Source organism: Natator depressus, chromosome 10 (genome assembly GCF_965152275.1).
Source record: "Natator depressus isolate rNatDep1 chromosome 10, rNatDep2.hap1, whole genome shotgun sequence".
In the NCBI taxonomy this organism is placed as follows: domain Eukaryota; kingdom Metazoa; phylum Chordata; order Testudines; family Cheloniidae; genus Natator; species Natator depressus.
Window position 1 is genome coordinate 81,918,454 of NC_134243.1, and position 17,840 is coordinate 81,936,293.

Sequence of the window (17,840 nt, forward strand, 5' to 3'; positions counted from 1 at the left end):
CAGTTGAAGTTAAAATTGGTTGAAGTGACAGTTTATCCTGTCCCTGGTGCATTTCTTGCTTGACTTTATACACAGGATGAAATTCTGACTCCACTGAAGTCACTGTCAAACTCTCTTATTGACTTCAGTGGGGCCAGGATTTCACCACAGTCTGTTATACTACACTCACAGATCCCCAGGTTCCTTCCCCCAGATCACTTCTATCTTAATGTTTTATTATCAAAGAAGTCAGCAAAAAGATTAAGTTCTTTTTTATGTCATGACAATAATTTGTGAAATATATTTGTGATCAAAGGTAGTATTTTAATTTTACTCAAAGGTGAAAGTGTTGCAAGAACAAAACTATTTTTCTGAAAAAGAGAAGACAGTGATAGCCTTTGTGCATCAGGTTGAAAACTTTTATTCGGGATCCTTCCAAGACAATAAAGAGATTCAGCCTCTTTCCAGGTAACATGGTTTAATTGCCTTTTTATCTTAAATGAACAACATAGAACTATGGCAATCTAAGACTTGTATTCTGTAGGTTTTTCTATGCTAACAAATGTGGACTTTTGTAATTCTCCAACTACAGTGGCATGGGGTTCCTGTTACGTAGGGTAAAATGTTTTTAAGAGCTCTGGAAGATGATTATTTTCTTCATGGACAGGACACTTGTTATCATGAACTTAGTGTAAAATCTTTGCAGACTACGCTTGGTCGATCATTAGCCATAGAAGGATACCATTTTTTAATGGGCAAATATCTGTAAATGTTGATTTTAGCTGTATACACAAACCAACAAAAAATATTTCTATCGATCATAATAGAAATTTACAGATAAGCAGCTTTTTTTTTTTCTTTGCCTGAGAACTTATTCCAGTCAAAATCCAGTGATTTAGACTTTGGAATTAGGCTTGTGACATATGGACTAGCAAGTGAATGGTAAAAATAGGTATGCTTTGTTGATTTAAGGATACTTACTGTGTATATTTTGACATGATGTTGACAGTTTGTATTTTTAGTGGTTTATAAAACTTTTTTTGAATCTCAGCATCTACTGTCATTAAATAATTGTCTGGCTTCTCCATAGCTTTTGGCAACTGTGAAAATTTAAATTAATAAAAATCTAAAAAAAAAACCCTTAAATATATAAACATTGATATTATCTGTCAATTATTAAAAAAAAAATTCTTCTAGGCCTACTTCTTACTGTCAGTTTAGTGGAGGCCTTTTTATGTCACCTCTACTGTAAATAAAACAGTGGCTTATGCTGCTAGTGGCTTAAAAAAAAAAAAAGACTAATGTGATCCTTAGATGCATAAATGGGAATCTCGAGTAGGAGTAGAGAGATTAATTTACCTCTGTTTGGCGACCACTGGTGCGACCACTGCTGAGTCCAGTTCTGGTGTCAACAATTCAAGAAGGATGTTGATAAACTGAAGAGGAGCCAGGAGAACAATTAAATAATTAGAAAACCTGCCTTATAATGATCAAGGTCTTTGAGTCTATCTGTTTAGATTAAAGATCAGGTTAAGGGATGAGTAGCGCCTACATGGAGAAAAAATATTTGAAAATGAACTTTTAGGTCCAGCAGATAAAGATATATCATGATCTAATGGCTAGAAGTTGAAGCTAAACAAATTCAGACTAGAAAAAAGGTGTACATTTTTAACAATGAGGATAATTAACCATTGGAACAGTTTACCCAGGGTCATAGAGGATTCTGCATCACCGGCAATTTTTCAATTAAGAATTGGATGTTTTCCTAAAAGATCTGCTCTATGAATCCTTTGGAGGAAGTTCTGTGGCCTATTTCATGCAGGAGGCCAAATTAGATGATTGTGGTGATCCCTTCTGGCGTTGGGATCTATGAAACATATACTATTGATAAAATAACTAGGTATACGAAACCAAGCTAATGACATGTTAAGGCCTACTGGATGTATTGCTTACATTATGGTATTTCTTTATTCATTGCTTGAGGTACAATAGATGGCAGTTAATTTAAAAAAAAGTGTTTTGGCTTTTGGTTACTTTACTTCTGTGGGTAACTACCATGTGGAACAATCCTTCACTGGCAGAGGAGCTCAGTGACTTAATAGGACTCTTCCATTGTTAACCTCTAATGAGAATTCTGTGAGCTGTAACATTCAGTGAATGTCTGTGTGTTGCAAAAACATTTATCCATCTGTCTTGTACTAAAACCAATGTTTCTGCAGTTACCTGTAATACTGCTGTTTGCAGCACACACGGGAGAGGTGAGGCACCAGCCAGTATAGGTTACAGGTGCCCTACCAACTTTGGAGTCACATGGTGAACCCTTTACTAGAGCTAGTGCAGCACGAATAATGGACTTTTCGGTTTTCTGGCAGTTCTGAAAAAAAATTTTTTTTTAAACTGTTCAGTTCAGAATGAACCAAAACTAAATTTTTGGCAAATTGAAAAAGTCAAGGGGAAAAAACCTACATTTTGGGTTGAACAAAATATTTTGAGCATTTTTAACAAAAGTAAAGGCCATGAAGAGCTAGATTCACAAAACTGAGGTGGTGGTAGTGCTTGTGCCCATGTGTAATTGTTAGCCCAGTGATTAAGGCATTTACCTGGGATGTGGGAAACCCAGATTTGAATCCCTGCTCTGAAGCGGGGACTTGAAACCAGGTCTCCCCATCTCAGGTGAGAGCCCTGATCACTGGGTTTAGAGTCATCCTCATTCTACCCCAGAAATGACTATTCAAGTATTTTATGAAAAAGTAAAACATTATGGGGTTCACAATCAGGCCCTTAATTTTTATTTTCTCTTATGATAGTTCCTTAATGTTCGGTTGGAACACACATTCCTTAAATATTAGTGTTGCTGTTCAGGTGAATCATTTTTGTTTCAACACTGAGTGTTCTATAATATTGCAAACTACAGAACTTGGAAATGAGAACACGCTAAGAGGCTTTATTAATATCATATTCATTATAAAACACACTTATTACAGTGCATGTTCAGTTCAGTTTTTACAGCATTGAATATTTACTACTGTGCCTAGCAATTAACTAGCTTTTTTTCCCCCATTACATTCATTTGTTCCGAAGATACTAGTACATTATAAGCATTCCCAAAAATCGTTTTTGAAGATACAGATCTTGTTGGCAGGACCAGCTCTAGGCACCAGCAAAGCAAGCATGGGCTTGGGGCGGCACAATTCCAGGGGCGGCGTTCCGGCCACCCTTTTGTGCTCTCGGAGCTTGGGACAGCAAAACACCTGGAGCCGGCCCTGCTTGTTGGTATCCCTTGTAAAGCACCACTAAAAATTATAAATAACAGAGTTAATGAATTTGTTAAATGTTCCACTACTGTGAACTACAGTTTGTAAGAAGTTTAGTAAAACATCTTAATGGGTAAATATTTCTGCCAGTTTCAGGAATTGGAAAAAAGAACAAGATCTGTCCAGTCACACAGCTGTTTTGGATACATTCTTGACTTGTGACAAACCTCAGATTCACAACAGGGAGCACAGAATTATGTTAAACTGGGGTCAGTGGTGGGATCAGCATATTCAGGAAATGATTCTTCTTCCCAAAAGATCACATGAAGGCAAGTATTCCAGTACTAAGGAGTCGAAGAAATTAAACATTGAAAACTAAAGGTAGCATTGAGTTGTGTTTGGGCTGGTGGAGCATAGATGTGGTGAGTTCAAGACGAGCAAAAGGGAGGTTCATAGAGTCAGGTTCAGTTTATTTTCACAGTTCCAGTATGAGGAAAGGTTAACTTGTGTTTTGGGAGAAAAAACTCAGATAAATTGTGAAATTTGGCTGAATCAGCCTTCAGAATGTGGGCACGAAAATCAGTCTACCCTTTGATGCTTTGGGGAAGAGAGGAAAGAGGCTAGCTAAAAAGGACTTCTCAAAATAGTTTTTTATATTGTGAATGACTTGCATGATGGTGGTTGTTCCAGAAAGCTGCTTATATTGTAGCATTTTGTTTTTCCACCATAAAGTTCTAACTAGTTATGACAGTGTATTTAATTTAGCATTGTATTAGCAAAAGAAGAAACCTTGGATCTCTTCACCAGGTGTACATATGTGACTATAAGGGGTCTCACTGTTACCCTAAAGTTATTTGTGTGTGTTTGTTTTATTTTAAACACAGAATTCAAGTCCTGTAATCCTGCGGTTCTTTGGATGTATCTAACATCCCAGCATGACTGGCTTAACATTTGCTCATGGATTGAAGAATCCCAGCCACATAGTCATACCTTATTTCAACAAGCTAACTGGCCTTCTCTGACACCAGATATTATTGACCAAAATACATTCTGCAGCAGCTACATGAGAAATGAAATATTAGACAAGCTGGCTAGGTAAGTGTCCTCACTGTGTTAATACTGAGTTTACCTTTTCAGGAGAACCAGAATCTGATGTAGAAGTGTATGCATGTAAAATCTAAGATATACATTTAATTGTAATGATGTGATATTTTGATTTAAATAGATTTAACCATTTACGAAGTGTGGGCTCAGTCCAGGATTCTTTGCATGCCCAAAACTCCCATTAAATGTAATGAGAGTCTTAGAGGCATAAGAAAATGCACGATCGGCCCTTAGTTCTCATGCACAACAGTTTCTGCTACCTATTTTAGCTGCCATATTTTATTCTATTCTATTTTATGCCATATTTATTTTATTACCTATGTTAGTTGCCATAAATGTAATGTTTCTTTCTCTCCCACTTTTTCACAGTGAACTCCGTCAGTTAAAACTAATATATAGTGATGTGAGATCATCGTAAGGAAATGTGCTGTTGCATGTTTTGCAGTAAAACAATTCAGTGTCAGCAGAAGGTCTCTTATTTAGCCATTCAGTGAAGATATCTTCAGCTGAGACAACTGCTCAATTTAAAAGCGTGTGGTTTATCTTTTTCTTGCTAGAAATGGAATTTTTGTCCCATCTGAACAAGACGACTTTGAACTCCTCCTCCTAAGATTGAGCCATATTGGAGGAGTGATGCAAAATCCACATCCTGTTCCAAAATACAATTCTGCGAGTGGTTTGGATTTCCACACCCATTTCATCCTCTATTGTTTAGAACGTAGTCTGCAGCATCTGCTATACACATATTTAGACTATTACAGGTACAACTACTTGGATTTATTCATCAGTATAAAAAACGTGTTTTATATGCAGATCTTTATAAAACTGGAAGCTGGTAAAATACAGCTTAAATAGTTGGTGATGAGAATTTTCCAGTGCAACTTAAGTCATAGAATCAATCACAGAATCATAGACTTTAAGGTCAGAAGGGACCATTATGATAGTCTAGTCTGACCTCCTGCACAACAGAGGCCACAGAATCTCACCCACCCATTCCAGTAACAAACCCCTAACTTATGTCTGAGCTATTGAAGTCCTCAGATCGTGGTTTAAAGACTTCAAGGTGCAGAGAATCCTCCAGCAAGTGACCTGTGCCCCATGCTGCAGAGGAAGGCAAAAAAACCACATGGCCTCTGCCAATCTGCCCTGGAGGAAAATTCCTTCCTGACCCCAAATATGGCGATTGGCTAAACCCTGAGCACGTGGGCAAGACTCGCCAGCCACCCACCCAGGAAAGAATTCTCTGTAGTAACTCAGATCCCATCCCATCACAGGTCATTGGTCATATCTACTGCTAATAGTCGAAGATCAATTAATTGCCAAAATTAGGCTATCCCATCATATCATCCCCTCCATAAACTTATCAAGCTTAGTCTTGAAGCCAGATATGTCTTTTGCACCCACTGCTTCCCATGGAAGGCTGTTCCAGAACTTCACTCCTTTGATGGTTAGAAACCTTCATCTAATTTCAAGTCTAAACTTCCTGGTGTCCAGTTTATATCCATTTGTTCTTGTGTCCACATTGGTACGGAGCTTAAATAATTCTTCTCCCTCCTTGGTATTTATCCCTCTCATATATTTATAGATAGCTATCATATCTCCTCTCAGCCTTCTTTTGGTTAGGCTAAACAAACCAAGCTCTTTGAGTCTCCTTTCATAAGACAGGTTTTCCATTCCTTGGATCATCCTAGTAGCCCTTCTCTGCACCTGTTCCAGCATTAGCTTTTTTCATGGCCATATCACATTGGCGGCTCATAGTCATCCTGTGATCAACCAATACTCCAAGGTCCTTCTCCTCCTCTGTTACTTCCAAGTGATGCGTCCCTAGTTTAACAAAAATTCTTGTTATTAATCCCTAAATGCATGACCTTCCACTTTTTGCTATTAAATTTCATCCTATTACTATTACTCCAGTTTACAAGGTCATCCAGATCTTCCTGTATGATATCCCGGTCCTTCTCCGTATTAGCAATACCTCCCAGCTTTGTGTCATCTGCAAATTTTATTAGCACAGTCCCGCTTTTTGTGCCAAGGTCAGTAATAAAAAGAATAAATAAGATTGGTCCCAAAACTAATCCCTGAGGAACTCCACTAGTAACCTCCTTCCAGCCTGATAGTTCACCTTTCAGTGTGACCCGCTGTAGTCTCCCCTTTAACCAGTTTCTTATCCACCTTTCAGTTTTCATATTGATCCCCATCTTTTCCAATTTAGCTAATAATTCTTCATGTGGAACTGTATCAAACGCCTTACTGAAATCGAGGTAAATTAGATCCACTGCGTTTCCTTTGTCTAAAATATCAGTTACCTTCTCAAAGAAGGAGATCAGGTTAGTTTGACACGATCTACCTTTTGTGAAGCCATGTTGTATTTTGTCCCATATTACCACTGACCTCAATGTCCTTAACTACTTTCTCCTTCATAAATTTTTCCAAGACCTTGCATACTACAGATGTCAAACTAACAGGCCTGTAGTTACCTGGATCACTGTTTGGGAAGAAGGACTATTTAAAGGTGGTTAGAGTCAGTACAGTACTGACTCCATGAAAAGATTGGGGAGAGAGAGATACTGAGCTTTCAGGTGTAGCTTTTTCCCATAACTAGCACTGTAATGCAGTTTTGGCTCTCAAATATAATCCAGAGTTTAACACTGAGCTCAGACCATCACTTCTTGACTTCCTCTTGCCATCTGTTGTTAGTTTCCTTTGTGTCATCCTTGATGGCAACTGTTTTCATACCATTTGGGATTTAAGGAAAGTATTATAATTGTGACCATTTGAAACAGAGCACTGATTTAAATAATTTGATCTTAATAGTGAGTTAATTAATTAATTTTATTATAAACAACCTGTCTGAATCAGGCTCAGGTATGGCCAAACTCTTGACACACGTTGACTGCTAAATTCATTGCAAGATTACATCTAAATCAGAACTAGTTAAGACTCTGGGAGAAGAGAAAATGTATTTGCTTTAAGAACAATTCCCCCCTCTCCTCCCAGCCCTTCTGGCTAAGAAGTAAATAGTAGTTTGAAGTAGATCATAGTCATCGAGATTACTGTTCTATCCTGTTCTAGCAGAATGAAAATTCCCCAGCGGTCATTGTTAGGGTACGTCGACTCTTTGAGCTGGGAGGTGTAACTCTTTTCTACCTAGTACGCTAAAAATAGTGTAGTCGTGGTGACACGAGCAGCGAGAGCTGCTCCAGATAAGCACCAAGTGCCTCGGACGGGCATGTCTTGGGGCAGCGAGCCCTTTCTGCTGCTCATGCCACTGTGGCTACAGTCTTTTTTTCAGTGTGCCAGCTCAAAGAGAGCTCAGCAGCTATGTCTCCTCTGCTCGGAATCTAGACGTACCCATAGAGGGAATGGTTGTTAAACAAGTGAGAGAGTCCGTAGATTTAGGTCTTTTAGAAATGCCTGACCCAAAGAGTGCAACATAGTAACTGTTTAGAGAAGAGAATGGTGATTGTACATCGTTGCTTTTTATTAATGCATTTTATATTTTTATTATGCTACTGTTCTTGCCTTGTTTTCAGTTTAACTCCTTCGAATTGTCCTGTTTTGGATAAAAAGGAATTGCATGAGGCTCACCCCTGGTTTGAATTTCTAGTGCAGTGTCGAGGGGTTGCCAGTAACCCAAGAGGTAGGATCCCAGCTTTCATTCATTTCACATGCACACGATGAGTTCATCCAAAGAAACATCAACTGGCGGCAGTGATGATTGCCTTAGTTAGTAAAAGTCTGAACAGAAACAGCGCACACAGCAATACATTTACAGCTAACGCCTCCTCTGGGTCTTCTGGCATGTGCTGGCTTATCAGTGTCTTAGATTATATATTCCCCTGGCCAGGATGTTTTTTAATCAATGGCACTGAAAGTCAAAAGGACTTGTGCTCTTAACTCATTTAAATACTTTGGAAATCCCATTAATCTTTTACGGGGCCAACCATTTCATCATTGCTTAACAAATAAATAACTCTTGAATGAAGCTTGCATTTATTATTTCAGAAAATATGTACATAAGATAAAGAATTGCTCTGTAATGCACTGTAAAAATATGGGGCCGGATTCCCATCCTCTTCCTATAGGCTGAATTCCTATTTAAGCTCAATAGGAACATTGTCAATACATTGGAGGAGTTTTAGGATCATGTCTGCCCATCTATATAGTGTGCCATCTGCATGAGTTTAATGAAGTAACTTTTCTTAATCCTGAATCAAATTTAAAATATGAATAATTTAATAATATAATTGTTTTTCAGTGAAGAAAAATTTCACTTTTTCTCTTTTTCCAGATCCAAAGATGATATTTCAGGCTAGTCTTGCAAATGCTCAGATCTTGATTCCTAGTAATCAAGCTAGTGTGAGCAGCATGCTGTTGGAAGGACATACACTTTTAGCACTTGCAACCACAATGTATGCACCTGGCGGTATAGATCAGGTACTTAATGTCAGCTATTTCTGGAAACTTACTCCTATCACTAGGAGCTGAAAGCCCGTGCTGTCACATGGGTGTAATTCTTAAAGTCACGTGTGTTTTAAAAAAAAAAGGGGGGGGGGGGCTGAAAATGGTTGAGAACTTAAAGGTTGGATGGTAACAGACTGCAAATCCCAGTGATGACTGAACAGGTAATGGTCTAAACATAGAGCTCTCAACCAGGCTTGTAGCTGTTTCCATTGCTTCACTCCATGCTTCATTTCCATAGGCTTCAGAGTGATGATTGGGGTGGTTGTGTGTGCTGGCTGTGTTGTGTGGGTAGTTGTTGATTTGAGTGTGGGTTGAGTTGTGCTGGGACAGCTGTGTGGGTGGCAAATCAGGGATGTATGCTGTGGTAAGGGGCCGTGCTGGGGTTATTGCACATGCTGCTATGTTGTGTGGGTGGTTGTGCTAGATCTCTTGATTTGTGTGGGTGGCAGTTGGGCACATAGATGAGCTGAGTAATCCACTATCTGTACAGTCTCCCTCACAACCAATGAAATTGTTGCATGCAAATTAGATGTAGAGTAAGATAATTGGTTGAATTATCTCTGATATCACAATGGTGTAGGACTCCTGACATGGCACAGATACATGCCTTACTGTAGCTGTACAGCGTGCGGGTATAATTTGTAAAGTCAAAATGAGAACTTCATTTGGACAGTAACAGAACACAAATCCAAGTGATGATTGAACTTGGTGATATTCTGAACAGAGAGGTTTCAACCATGCTTGTAACTGCTTCTGTTTTATCCCATTGACTCAGACATTTAGGCTTCAGAGTGACACGGGAGTGATAATCTTGGTCTCTTTCCACATAGATTATGAAAACAAAATGAGATGTTGTCTCAACTCAATACAAAGAAATACACAAGTGCAACCACATAACTTCCTTTCACAGAGATGGGAGTGTTCCTTTGGAGTAGTATGTTTCAATAAATAATGAAAAATTGATTAAAGGTTACTTTTAGTTTCAAAATAATGTTACTGATGAGTACAATACCTTCTTAAAGTGGTCATGTTTTAGGTGTAGATAACAATGAAGTACAGAAGCCATTAGGATTGGCTGTTAAGGTGGTAGAATGTGTTTCTAAACTTTTCCTATACTTTTTTTTAAAAGTAGCTGTAGTTAATAGATATTAACAGGGTTATTTTCCACACTTATATTTTATATCATAGAAAAGTTTGTTGTAAGTGTCAAAGTATGTGCCCTTTGTTTCACTTAGTCAAAACCTCTGACTTTGAACCACAAAGTCTGTGCTCTGATTAAACAGTTAGTGGGAATGTGTGACTTAGCTGGTGTGCTATTTTGCTCTGAATAGGTGGGATTCAGCTTCCACTTTTCAACTGTTTGTCAAGTTATGAATCATAGCACGTAACAGAAAATGTGCTTATTGGTTTATTGTTTTGTAAAGACTTAAAATATAAGCATGTTTAATATCTTTTTATTAAATATACTGCTTCATGTTTCAGATGTGACTTCATTTAACACAAACAGTTCAGTTTGCTTGTGTATCATAGTGCAGTGACTGCTGAAAGAGGTGTTTTTAGAATAATTCTCAGGGATATCCTTGGACATTTTTATGGACTATAAATCATGAAAGTTTTGTAACAAATTCAACATCTAGCGCTCTGTCTTGCATTTCTTGAACACCCAATATATTTCTATTGGTTTGAGGTAGGTAGGTAGTTTGGGATCTTCAGTTTTGGGTGTACAAGGAATGCAGGATCATGCCCATGTACAGTTACTTTTTTTTTTTATGAGTGAAATGTTCTGTTCTTATTTCCTTTCAATCTAGGTTCTTCAGAATGAAGATACTGAAAAGCCCCTGAAGAAGGTGGATCCACAGCTGTTAAAAATGGCATTGACTCCTTACCCCAAACTCAAAGCTGCTCTCTTTCCGCAGAACACTTCTCATGGAATTTTGCCACCGGATATCTCACTCTACCATCTTATGCAGGTATATATAATGCATTGTAAATGAAGCTGCATATCAAAGTGAATGCAAGAATTTCAGAGAAGTTCCGTTTTGAGCTACAGACACTTTGAAAGTATGTGTTCCCATCTCGATTTAGCACAAGTGTGAAGGAGTGACTTGCTGGCTGGTGCACCCCTTCATGGCTAGGTGTGGCATAGCAGGTGCTTCTCTCAGGCCCCCTGCTGATGGGTGCTCCATTTCTGCAGTGGTCTGCTTCTTCTTGTGACTCAGCCCTCCAGACGGGTCCAGTCCTATCCCATCTGGGTAACAGAGTCCCTCCCACAAAACAGTAGTCCAGTGACTGTACACCATGTCTTCAGCCCAACTCTGGGCTCAGTGGTCCTTACACTTTTTATCTCCAGGGGCTTTCACCACCTTTTTCAATGGTCGGTAAAGTAACCCAGGCCTTCCCTTTACTTTAGGTTCCAGGCTCAGCTAATATTTGCTTCCTCATACTGCATGGCGACTCCCTGAACTACTGAGCCTGTCTCTAGGCCCTTTTCCTCAGCCCCTTCCTGGGATCACTCCTCCACAGATTATTTGCCCCTTCCCAGACTCTGCAGAGCCCTTTCTGGCTCTTGTACTGAGTGATACCTCCTAGGGCTTTCACCCTGGAGGCCCAGCTCCTGTCTGCCTCTCCCAAGGCTCTATGTGTGTGTGTGTGTGTCTCTCTCTCTTTTTCCTCTCCCTGGCATCTGCCCTTTTGTCAAGGCTTACTACTGGACTTTGCTCCACTCGTGTGGATTCCCAGTGCCTCTCCTAGCCCTTTGCCAGTGTTCCCTCCTTAGGAGAGGATCCCAAGGCCTACTCTCCCCCAGCTTCCTGTCCCCCAGCCCCCTCTCACTGCTCTGAGCTGCTCCCTGTGTGAACAACACCTAGTTCCTCCTCAGCTGCATCTGATAATGAATTGGTTCTTGTGCCACCAAGTGGGTTAATTGAACCCCCAGGCTCCTGTTATCCCTTTTGCTGCCAGCATGGAGTATACACTTCATCAGAACAAAAATTATGAAACTTGTATTAAAGCAACTGTAGCAAGGTCGAGACTCACCAGTGCAGCACCTCCTGCTGGTCGACTTGGGAATTAGCTCAACTCCAGCTCCAGAGCACCCTCTGCTGGCCGATGTCTTGCCTGCCTCAGGCCCCATGTCCCTCCCAAACCCTGGGGTTCTGCCCCCAGCAGTACCCCCTTACTCTGGGTTTCCCCTTCCAGGGGAACCCCAGTCCTCTAAACCCACCTTGCTGCAGTGGCTACAGCCAGTCATCATCTAGCCCCCTCTCACTGGGACAGACTGCAGTCTATAATGACCACTCGTCATTGGCAAGTGGGTAAGACCAGCTGCTCTGCCTATTCCCAGGCTGCACCTCTGTAGCCCCAGTACCTTTGTAGGCCTTCACCAAGGCCTGCAGTCTGGGGGTTTACTAGGCTGGAGCTCCCCAGTTCCTCTTCCCTTCCCCAACATGGCTCTGCTTCAGGTGCCTTCCTCTCAGGCAGCCAGGCCCTTCCCAGTCCAGGGCTAGAGTGAGACTCCTCCAGCTCCTGGCCCCCAGCTCTCTTATCAGGGCCAGTTGGGCCCTGATTGAGCTGGCTACACCTGTGGTCAGCTACTCCCCCAGCTGCTCTCACTCCTTTTCCCAGCCGCAGCCCTCTCCAGGGCTGCTTTTAACCTCTGTTCTGCGGGAGTGGGGCAGCCTCCCCACTACAGCATCTATATTGTAGTTTGATAGATAATTTTTAAATGTTGTTTAAAGCTCAAACCCGATCATTTATGGAAAAAGTCTCGACTACTCTCCTAGGCTGACTTGATTTCACAACTGAACGTAGAATAATATACTGTTATATTTTACTCTGCAAATCCTGGGATTTGGGACTGACACTAAGGCTTCAGGCCAAGATTTTAGACAGTGGGTGGCTGAAGTTAAGCTCCTAAATCCATATTTAGGCACCTAAATAAGTGGCCTGATTTTTCACATATGCGGCAATCCCAGGCTCCAGTGAGAGCTGGCAGCTCTAGGATTATGTTGTTAGTGTTTTCAATAGGCAGGTTATCAACTGTCACTGAAAATGAGAATTATTTTTTTAATTAAGTGGGGGAGGAAGGAGAGTGAGACCTAGAATGAAAGGATGGGTGAAAATGGAGGGACCCCATACAGACAGTCACATGAAAGCTCCTTGTTGGTAGATCTCCTCGGCTTAAGTTAGGCGGGTGATGAGATGACCCCCTAATAGCTGGGAATAGTCTACTAGACTAGTAACTTCTAGAACAGCATTAGCCGCACTAAGACCACCATTCAGCAAAGCACTTACGCACATGCTGTCCCACTTAAGTATGTGCTTAAAGTTGCAGTCACAATCGGGTCTTGTATGCGTTGAAAATATATGCTTCCCAGAAAGAGCTGCCTGAGATATTTGTTACTGCAGCAGGAGCAAGAGCTTTACTATCAACTGTTGGAGATGCCTGAAGTATTTTTTTGTTCTAATTGGCTTTAAAATCATGATGCTTTGAACAGTTTATCTGCATATATTTTGTTTTTAATTTTTCAGTCATTAGCGCCTTTTGATCCCACTAAATTATTTGGCTGGCAGTCGTCAAATACTCTTGCCATAGCAGGTAATTAATTTTAAAATGTAAAATACTTGTGTTTAGGCTACGAACTTTGAATGAAATACTTTTCAGTGGATATCACAATTTGCCCCTTGCTGGGCACACACATTGTTCAACCCCGGTTCTCTGAGGTGCTGGTACAGGCCTTTTACTCCTCTAACTTTCCTCTCGGGACACTTGACAGCCTGTGAATATCCTGGCTGCTTTCCCTAATTCTATTCTGAAAGTCTTCCGGATCTCTTCAGAACCCACCAGTTGACTACACCTCTGACCCTGGGTTTGAAAAACCACTAAACTTTTATTTGACCAGAGTAAACATAACATAATCATAACAATAGCTTTCAGCAACCTTCTACAGGGCTGCTGGAATAATATGGATAGTGGGGGTGCTGAGAGTCATTGAACCAAACTGTAAACCCTGTGATGTGATGGAAACCACTTCAAGCCCGGGGGTGCTGCAACATCCCCAGTTCCCCTACTTCCAGCACCTATGACCTTCTACTTATTCCCAAAGGGAATGCCTAGACTTATAAGAGCCCAGCAGTGCTTCCCTCCCCGAACACAGTCTAGCTATTCAACCCCCTGTGTGATCCTTCACTTGGCTCCTGAGTAGAGAGGGAGGGAGATGACCCTTCACATTCAAAACACCCTGAAGTTCTGAACATGTAGTTCGGGTGAAGCTTCCATTCAGGAGTTTGAGACTTTGTGTGTCTGTGCACCAGTGACATGTGCTCTTTTGGTCTTCAACGACATACCCCTATAAAAACACTTAACAATTTTGGTTGACAACATTTACCCTACAACAACATCTCAGATACCATTTCAAGTTAACATATTCCTTTCTCCACAATAAAATTGCCCAGTAAATTACTCTTTTCAGTAGGTATTCCTCTGTATAAAAATATTTCTTATATTTTTCTAAAGGTTTTGTTTTAAAATGGTTGTTTACAAAGGTGTTATTGGGTCTGGCTACAGCACTTAGTTTCCGCACGATAGAATGGGGAATATCTGAAATGTTGTATAAAACAATAATATTTACAAACCTACTGTGAATTAGATAAGTAATATGTTCCCTCTGACAGCAAGAGCATCCTTGCCTCAGTTTACTTAAGTGACCTACCCATGGCAATTTAAACAAAAGTCAGTGCCAGAGTTCCAGTTGTACGGGAACCAGAATTAGAATTTGAGTGGTACTGGAAAGTTTAATAATTTAAAGCAGAGCTAGTGTGGTATTTCGTTTCCTCTTCCATAGAAGTTGTTGAGTAGCAGAAAGATATCTCCCAATTTTTAAATCAAACATTTATGCAATTAAGAAACACTGTGACATTCTTTCCAGACATCTCAAGTGACCTCCCTCATTTCTCGTCCCCTGCTTTGGTAAACAAATATGCCATAATGGAACGACTGGATTTTTCCTACTACTTGCACCATGGACGCCCATCATTTGCTTTTGGTACCTTTTTGGTCCAGCAATTAGTAAAGAGCAAATCCCCAAAGCAGCTGTGAGTATTTAAAAAATAATAGTTGCCATGTGAATGTATAGAGGCATGCTAGGAAAAAATTAAAATGAGAAGCAGGAATGTCCTGCTAGAAATACCCCCAGCGTTCTATTTTGAAATGTCATTTATTGTGCATCACATATAGATGTTCACTACAAAAACCATTTTAAGAACAAAAAAAGTAAAGAACGGTGAAAATGAAAAGTATAGATTAAGTGGTTGTGGTGGAGTTTTAGGCCCAAGGAAGCTGATTTTTGAAAATAGCTTTATGTAAGTAAAATGGGATACAGAGTGTTTATATGAGTTAGTATATGAGGGGAGGAATATAGATTTGGTTAATAGGCTGTTGGGTGTGTGGTTAATATATACAGTCTGCTCTTAGAAACAAAGGGCATCCAGTTTCTTCGTACCCATGCCAAATCTGTTTTACCTGAGTGGAGTATTCACATTAATAATGATTTCAGGATTGGACCTAGACTTGAAAACTAACATTAGATAAAGGAAAAATGCCTGTTTATTTTTTCTTTCCTTATCGGTTCCTTCACTAACTGTATTAATTTCCCTGTTTAAACTAAAGAAAACATAAATCAAATGTGCATTTAATCTCGCCTTTAATTTATAGAAGTTATTTAGCAAAACATAAAACGCAATCCCAGAATCTGACACACAAATAAGAAATCAGTCTTAAAGTACATTAACCAAAACAATAGGACAGGTTGCTTTTTTTCATCTTCAGTGTATATATATGGCATTTTATTTGTATTAATTAGTGTGAAAATGACACCATCAGTCTGAAATCTAATAAACTTCAAAAAGTTAAAAGTAGTTACACTTAGTACACCTGCCTTTGTGTCTCCATGCTACATTGTGTTGTCTTAAAATAATCTTTTCCTATTTTTAATGTTTTCTCTCTTCTGTTGCTGTGTGAAACATAAGCAAAAAGGTAACTTCACTGACTATATGAGGGAAACAATGAAAATGTCTATAGGGGAATTGCTGCCAACTGTACAAACTAAACACACTGGGGAAATAGATCATTATTTCTTCTCTATATATCTCTTTGGTGTAGTAATTTTCAATGTTGTTTCTAAGATTAGTAGGTTATTACACATCTTCAAATAGAAGTGTGTCTAATTTAACTGTCACTTTTAGTGTGGGTGGGGGTTTGATACTATAGAAACATTCATTTGTTCACTCACTTTTTATGGTAGCAGGGGCTAGATCCTTTTTCTCCTAGTGCCTGAACTGAAAGAGCAACATCACTGGGAGACTGTTCAGAGTAGCGGCATCTTTTCTCTAGAGAGAGACTGTACTTTTATGCTGGAGTTCAGGTCATTTTTCAAGAAGAAAACCCTTCTTCTTGAAAGAAGCGGCGGCCAGCACATCCCTCAGCCAGCACATCCCTCGGCTTGCGCTGCTTCCCGCAGCCCCCATTGGCCGGGGACGGTGAACCGCGGCCAGTGGGAGCTGTGATCAGCCACACCTGCGGATGCTGCAGGTAAACAAATCATCCCAGCCCGCCAGCGGATTTCCCTGACAGGCCACATGCCAAAGGTTGCCGATCCCTGGACTATAGCGTATGACTCCCTGTTCACTGCTGGAAAGTATTGCAGTCACTCCATTTGCTAGATTAGAAAATTATGTTGTTACATTTCACATGGACAAGGCCAAAGAGGCATTACTGTGGGGTTTTTAAATAGAGGGTGAGATATTTCTTATAGTCCTATAGCCTCCAAGTATCCTGTGTTACTATGCTAATTACTATGGTAATATAATGTATATGCACATAAATACATACGTGAGTTTCTGTATGTAGATATGTGCATATATATTGCCATAGTAATGACCATAAGAACATACGATACTTGTAGGCTACAGGACTACAAGAAAAATCTCGCCCCCTATCTGTCTACCCCCCCACACTCTGTAGGTAACAAATGAAACTTTTATCGTTCAATATTTGAAATAAAGTACATTTCAAATATTCAGTGGGAGTATTCAGGTGCAATTCTGAACATGCCCTGGTTGCATTGTCACTAATAACATTGCCTGCATATCAGAACCATTTTTCTAAATTATGGAATCATTTTCTTTGGCTTCAAGGTTTTATAAAAGCTTATTGAAACAAATTGCAATTTTAAGGTATGTCCTTTTAACATTTTTCATGTGGGATGTTTAATTTCTTTCCTATATTCAGGTCCACATTTGCCCTAGGCAGTTAACATATTTTCAGCACAATTAAACTTATTCCAAATTCACTTGATTATATTTTTCAGCAATTGTAGGTATTAGCTTATGTTGTGAATTATTGTGTTTTGAGATTTCAGTCATAATTTCTATTGAATTGACTTTAACATTTCCTTTGTTTTAGGATTCAGCAAGCAGGGAATGAAGCCTACGCTCTAGCTCTTTCTTTCTTTTATATACCTTCAATAGGAGCAGCATGCATTTGTTTTCTAGAGTTACTTGGTCTTGACAGCCTTAAACTTCGGGTTGATATTAAAGTTGCAGATATAATTTGGAGCTTCAAGTCTAGAAATGAAGAGTCTCAACACAATTTAACAAGAGAAGCCTTGGGTAGAGTACACTTTTGCATATTTTATAATTATTGAGCAGTATAAAACAGCTATCAGAGGATGAAGGGGGTTATGGTGCCCAGCCCGAATAATGTCCAGGGAATGTAGGAGGAGCACCCTTTCTTTAAGGAGTTAAGAGCTTTGCCATTCTTACATACCCCTTCACAGATTAGTGAAAAATGGGTAATCCCATGGTTAATCCAGACTCGGCCTACTGATAAAATAGCAAAGGGTCTGTGTGCCAAAGGGGCAGCTGGAACTGGAATAATCATACATGTCTCATATGCAACACATTGGTGTCAGTCTGCTACCCATAGGCATAGAGTAATCGCTCTTTTTTTTTGAAAAATTTCCTTACTATAATGTGAAAACA

The 17,840-nt window shown here is 39.8% G+C and overlaps 1 protein-coding gene across 3 annotated transcripts in view; it reads left to right on the plus strand.

Moving 5' to 3' along the window:
* Nucleotides 1–17,840, plus strand: part of SPG11 (SPG11 vesicle trafficking associated, spatacsin) — a 63,934-nt gene that overhangs the window by 18,469 nt on the left and 27,625 nt on the right. For 2 of the 3 annotated variants that reach the window (XM_074966667.1, XM_074966668.1), the window contains exons 13-22: nucleotides 320–447; nucleotides 3,384–3,562; nucleotides 4,118–4,328; nucleotides 4,895–5,098; nucleotides 7,871–7,977; nucleotides 8,629–8,774; nucleotides 10,610–10,771; nucleotides 13,332–13,398; nucleotides 14,729–14,894; nucleotides 17,263–17,468. In XM_074966667.1, coding sequence (XP_074822768.1) covers nucleotides 320–447; nucleotides 3,384–3,562; nucleotides 4,118–4,328; nucleotides 4,895–5,098; nucleotides 7,871–7,977; nucleotides 8,629–8,774; nucleotides 10,610–10,771; nucleotides 13,332–13,398; nucleotides 14,729–14,894; nucleotides 17,263–17,468 — 1,576 coding nt within the window. The remainder of the gene's footprint in view (nucleotides 1–319; nucleotides 448–3,383; nucleotides 3,563–4,117; nucleotides 4,329–4,894; nucleotides 5,099–7,870; nucleotides 7,978–8,628; nucleotides 8,775–10,609; nucleotides 10,772–13,331; nucleotides 13,399–14,728; nucleotides 14,895–17,262; nucleotides 17,469–17,840) is intronic. The other variant, XM_074966669.1, reaches the window with a different exon arrangement.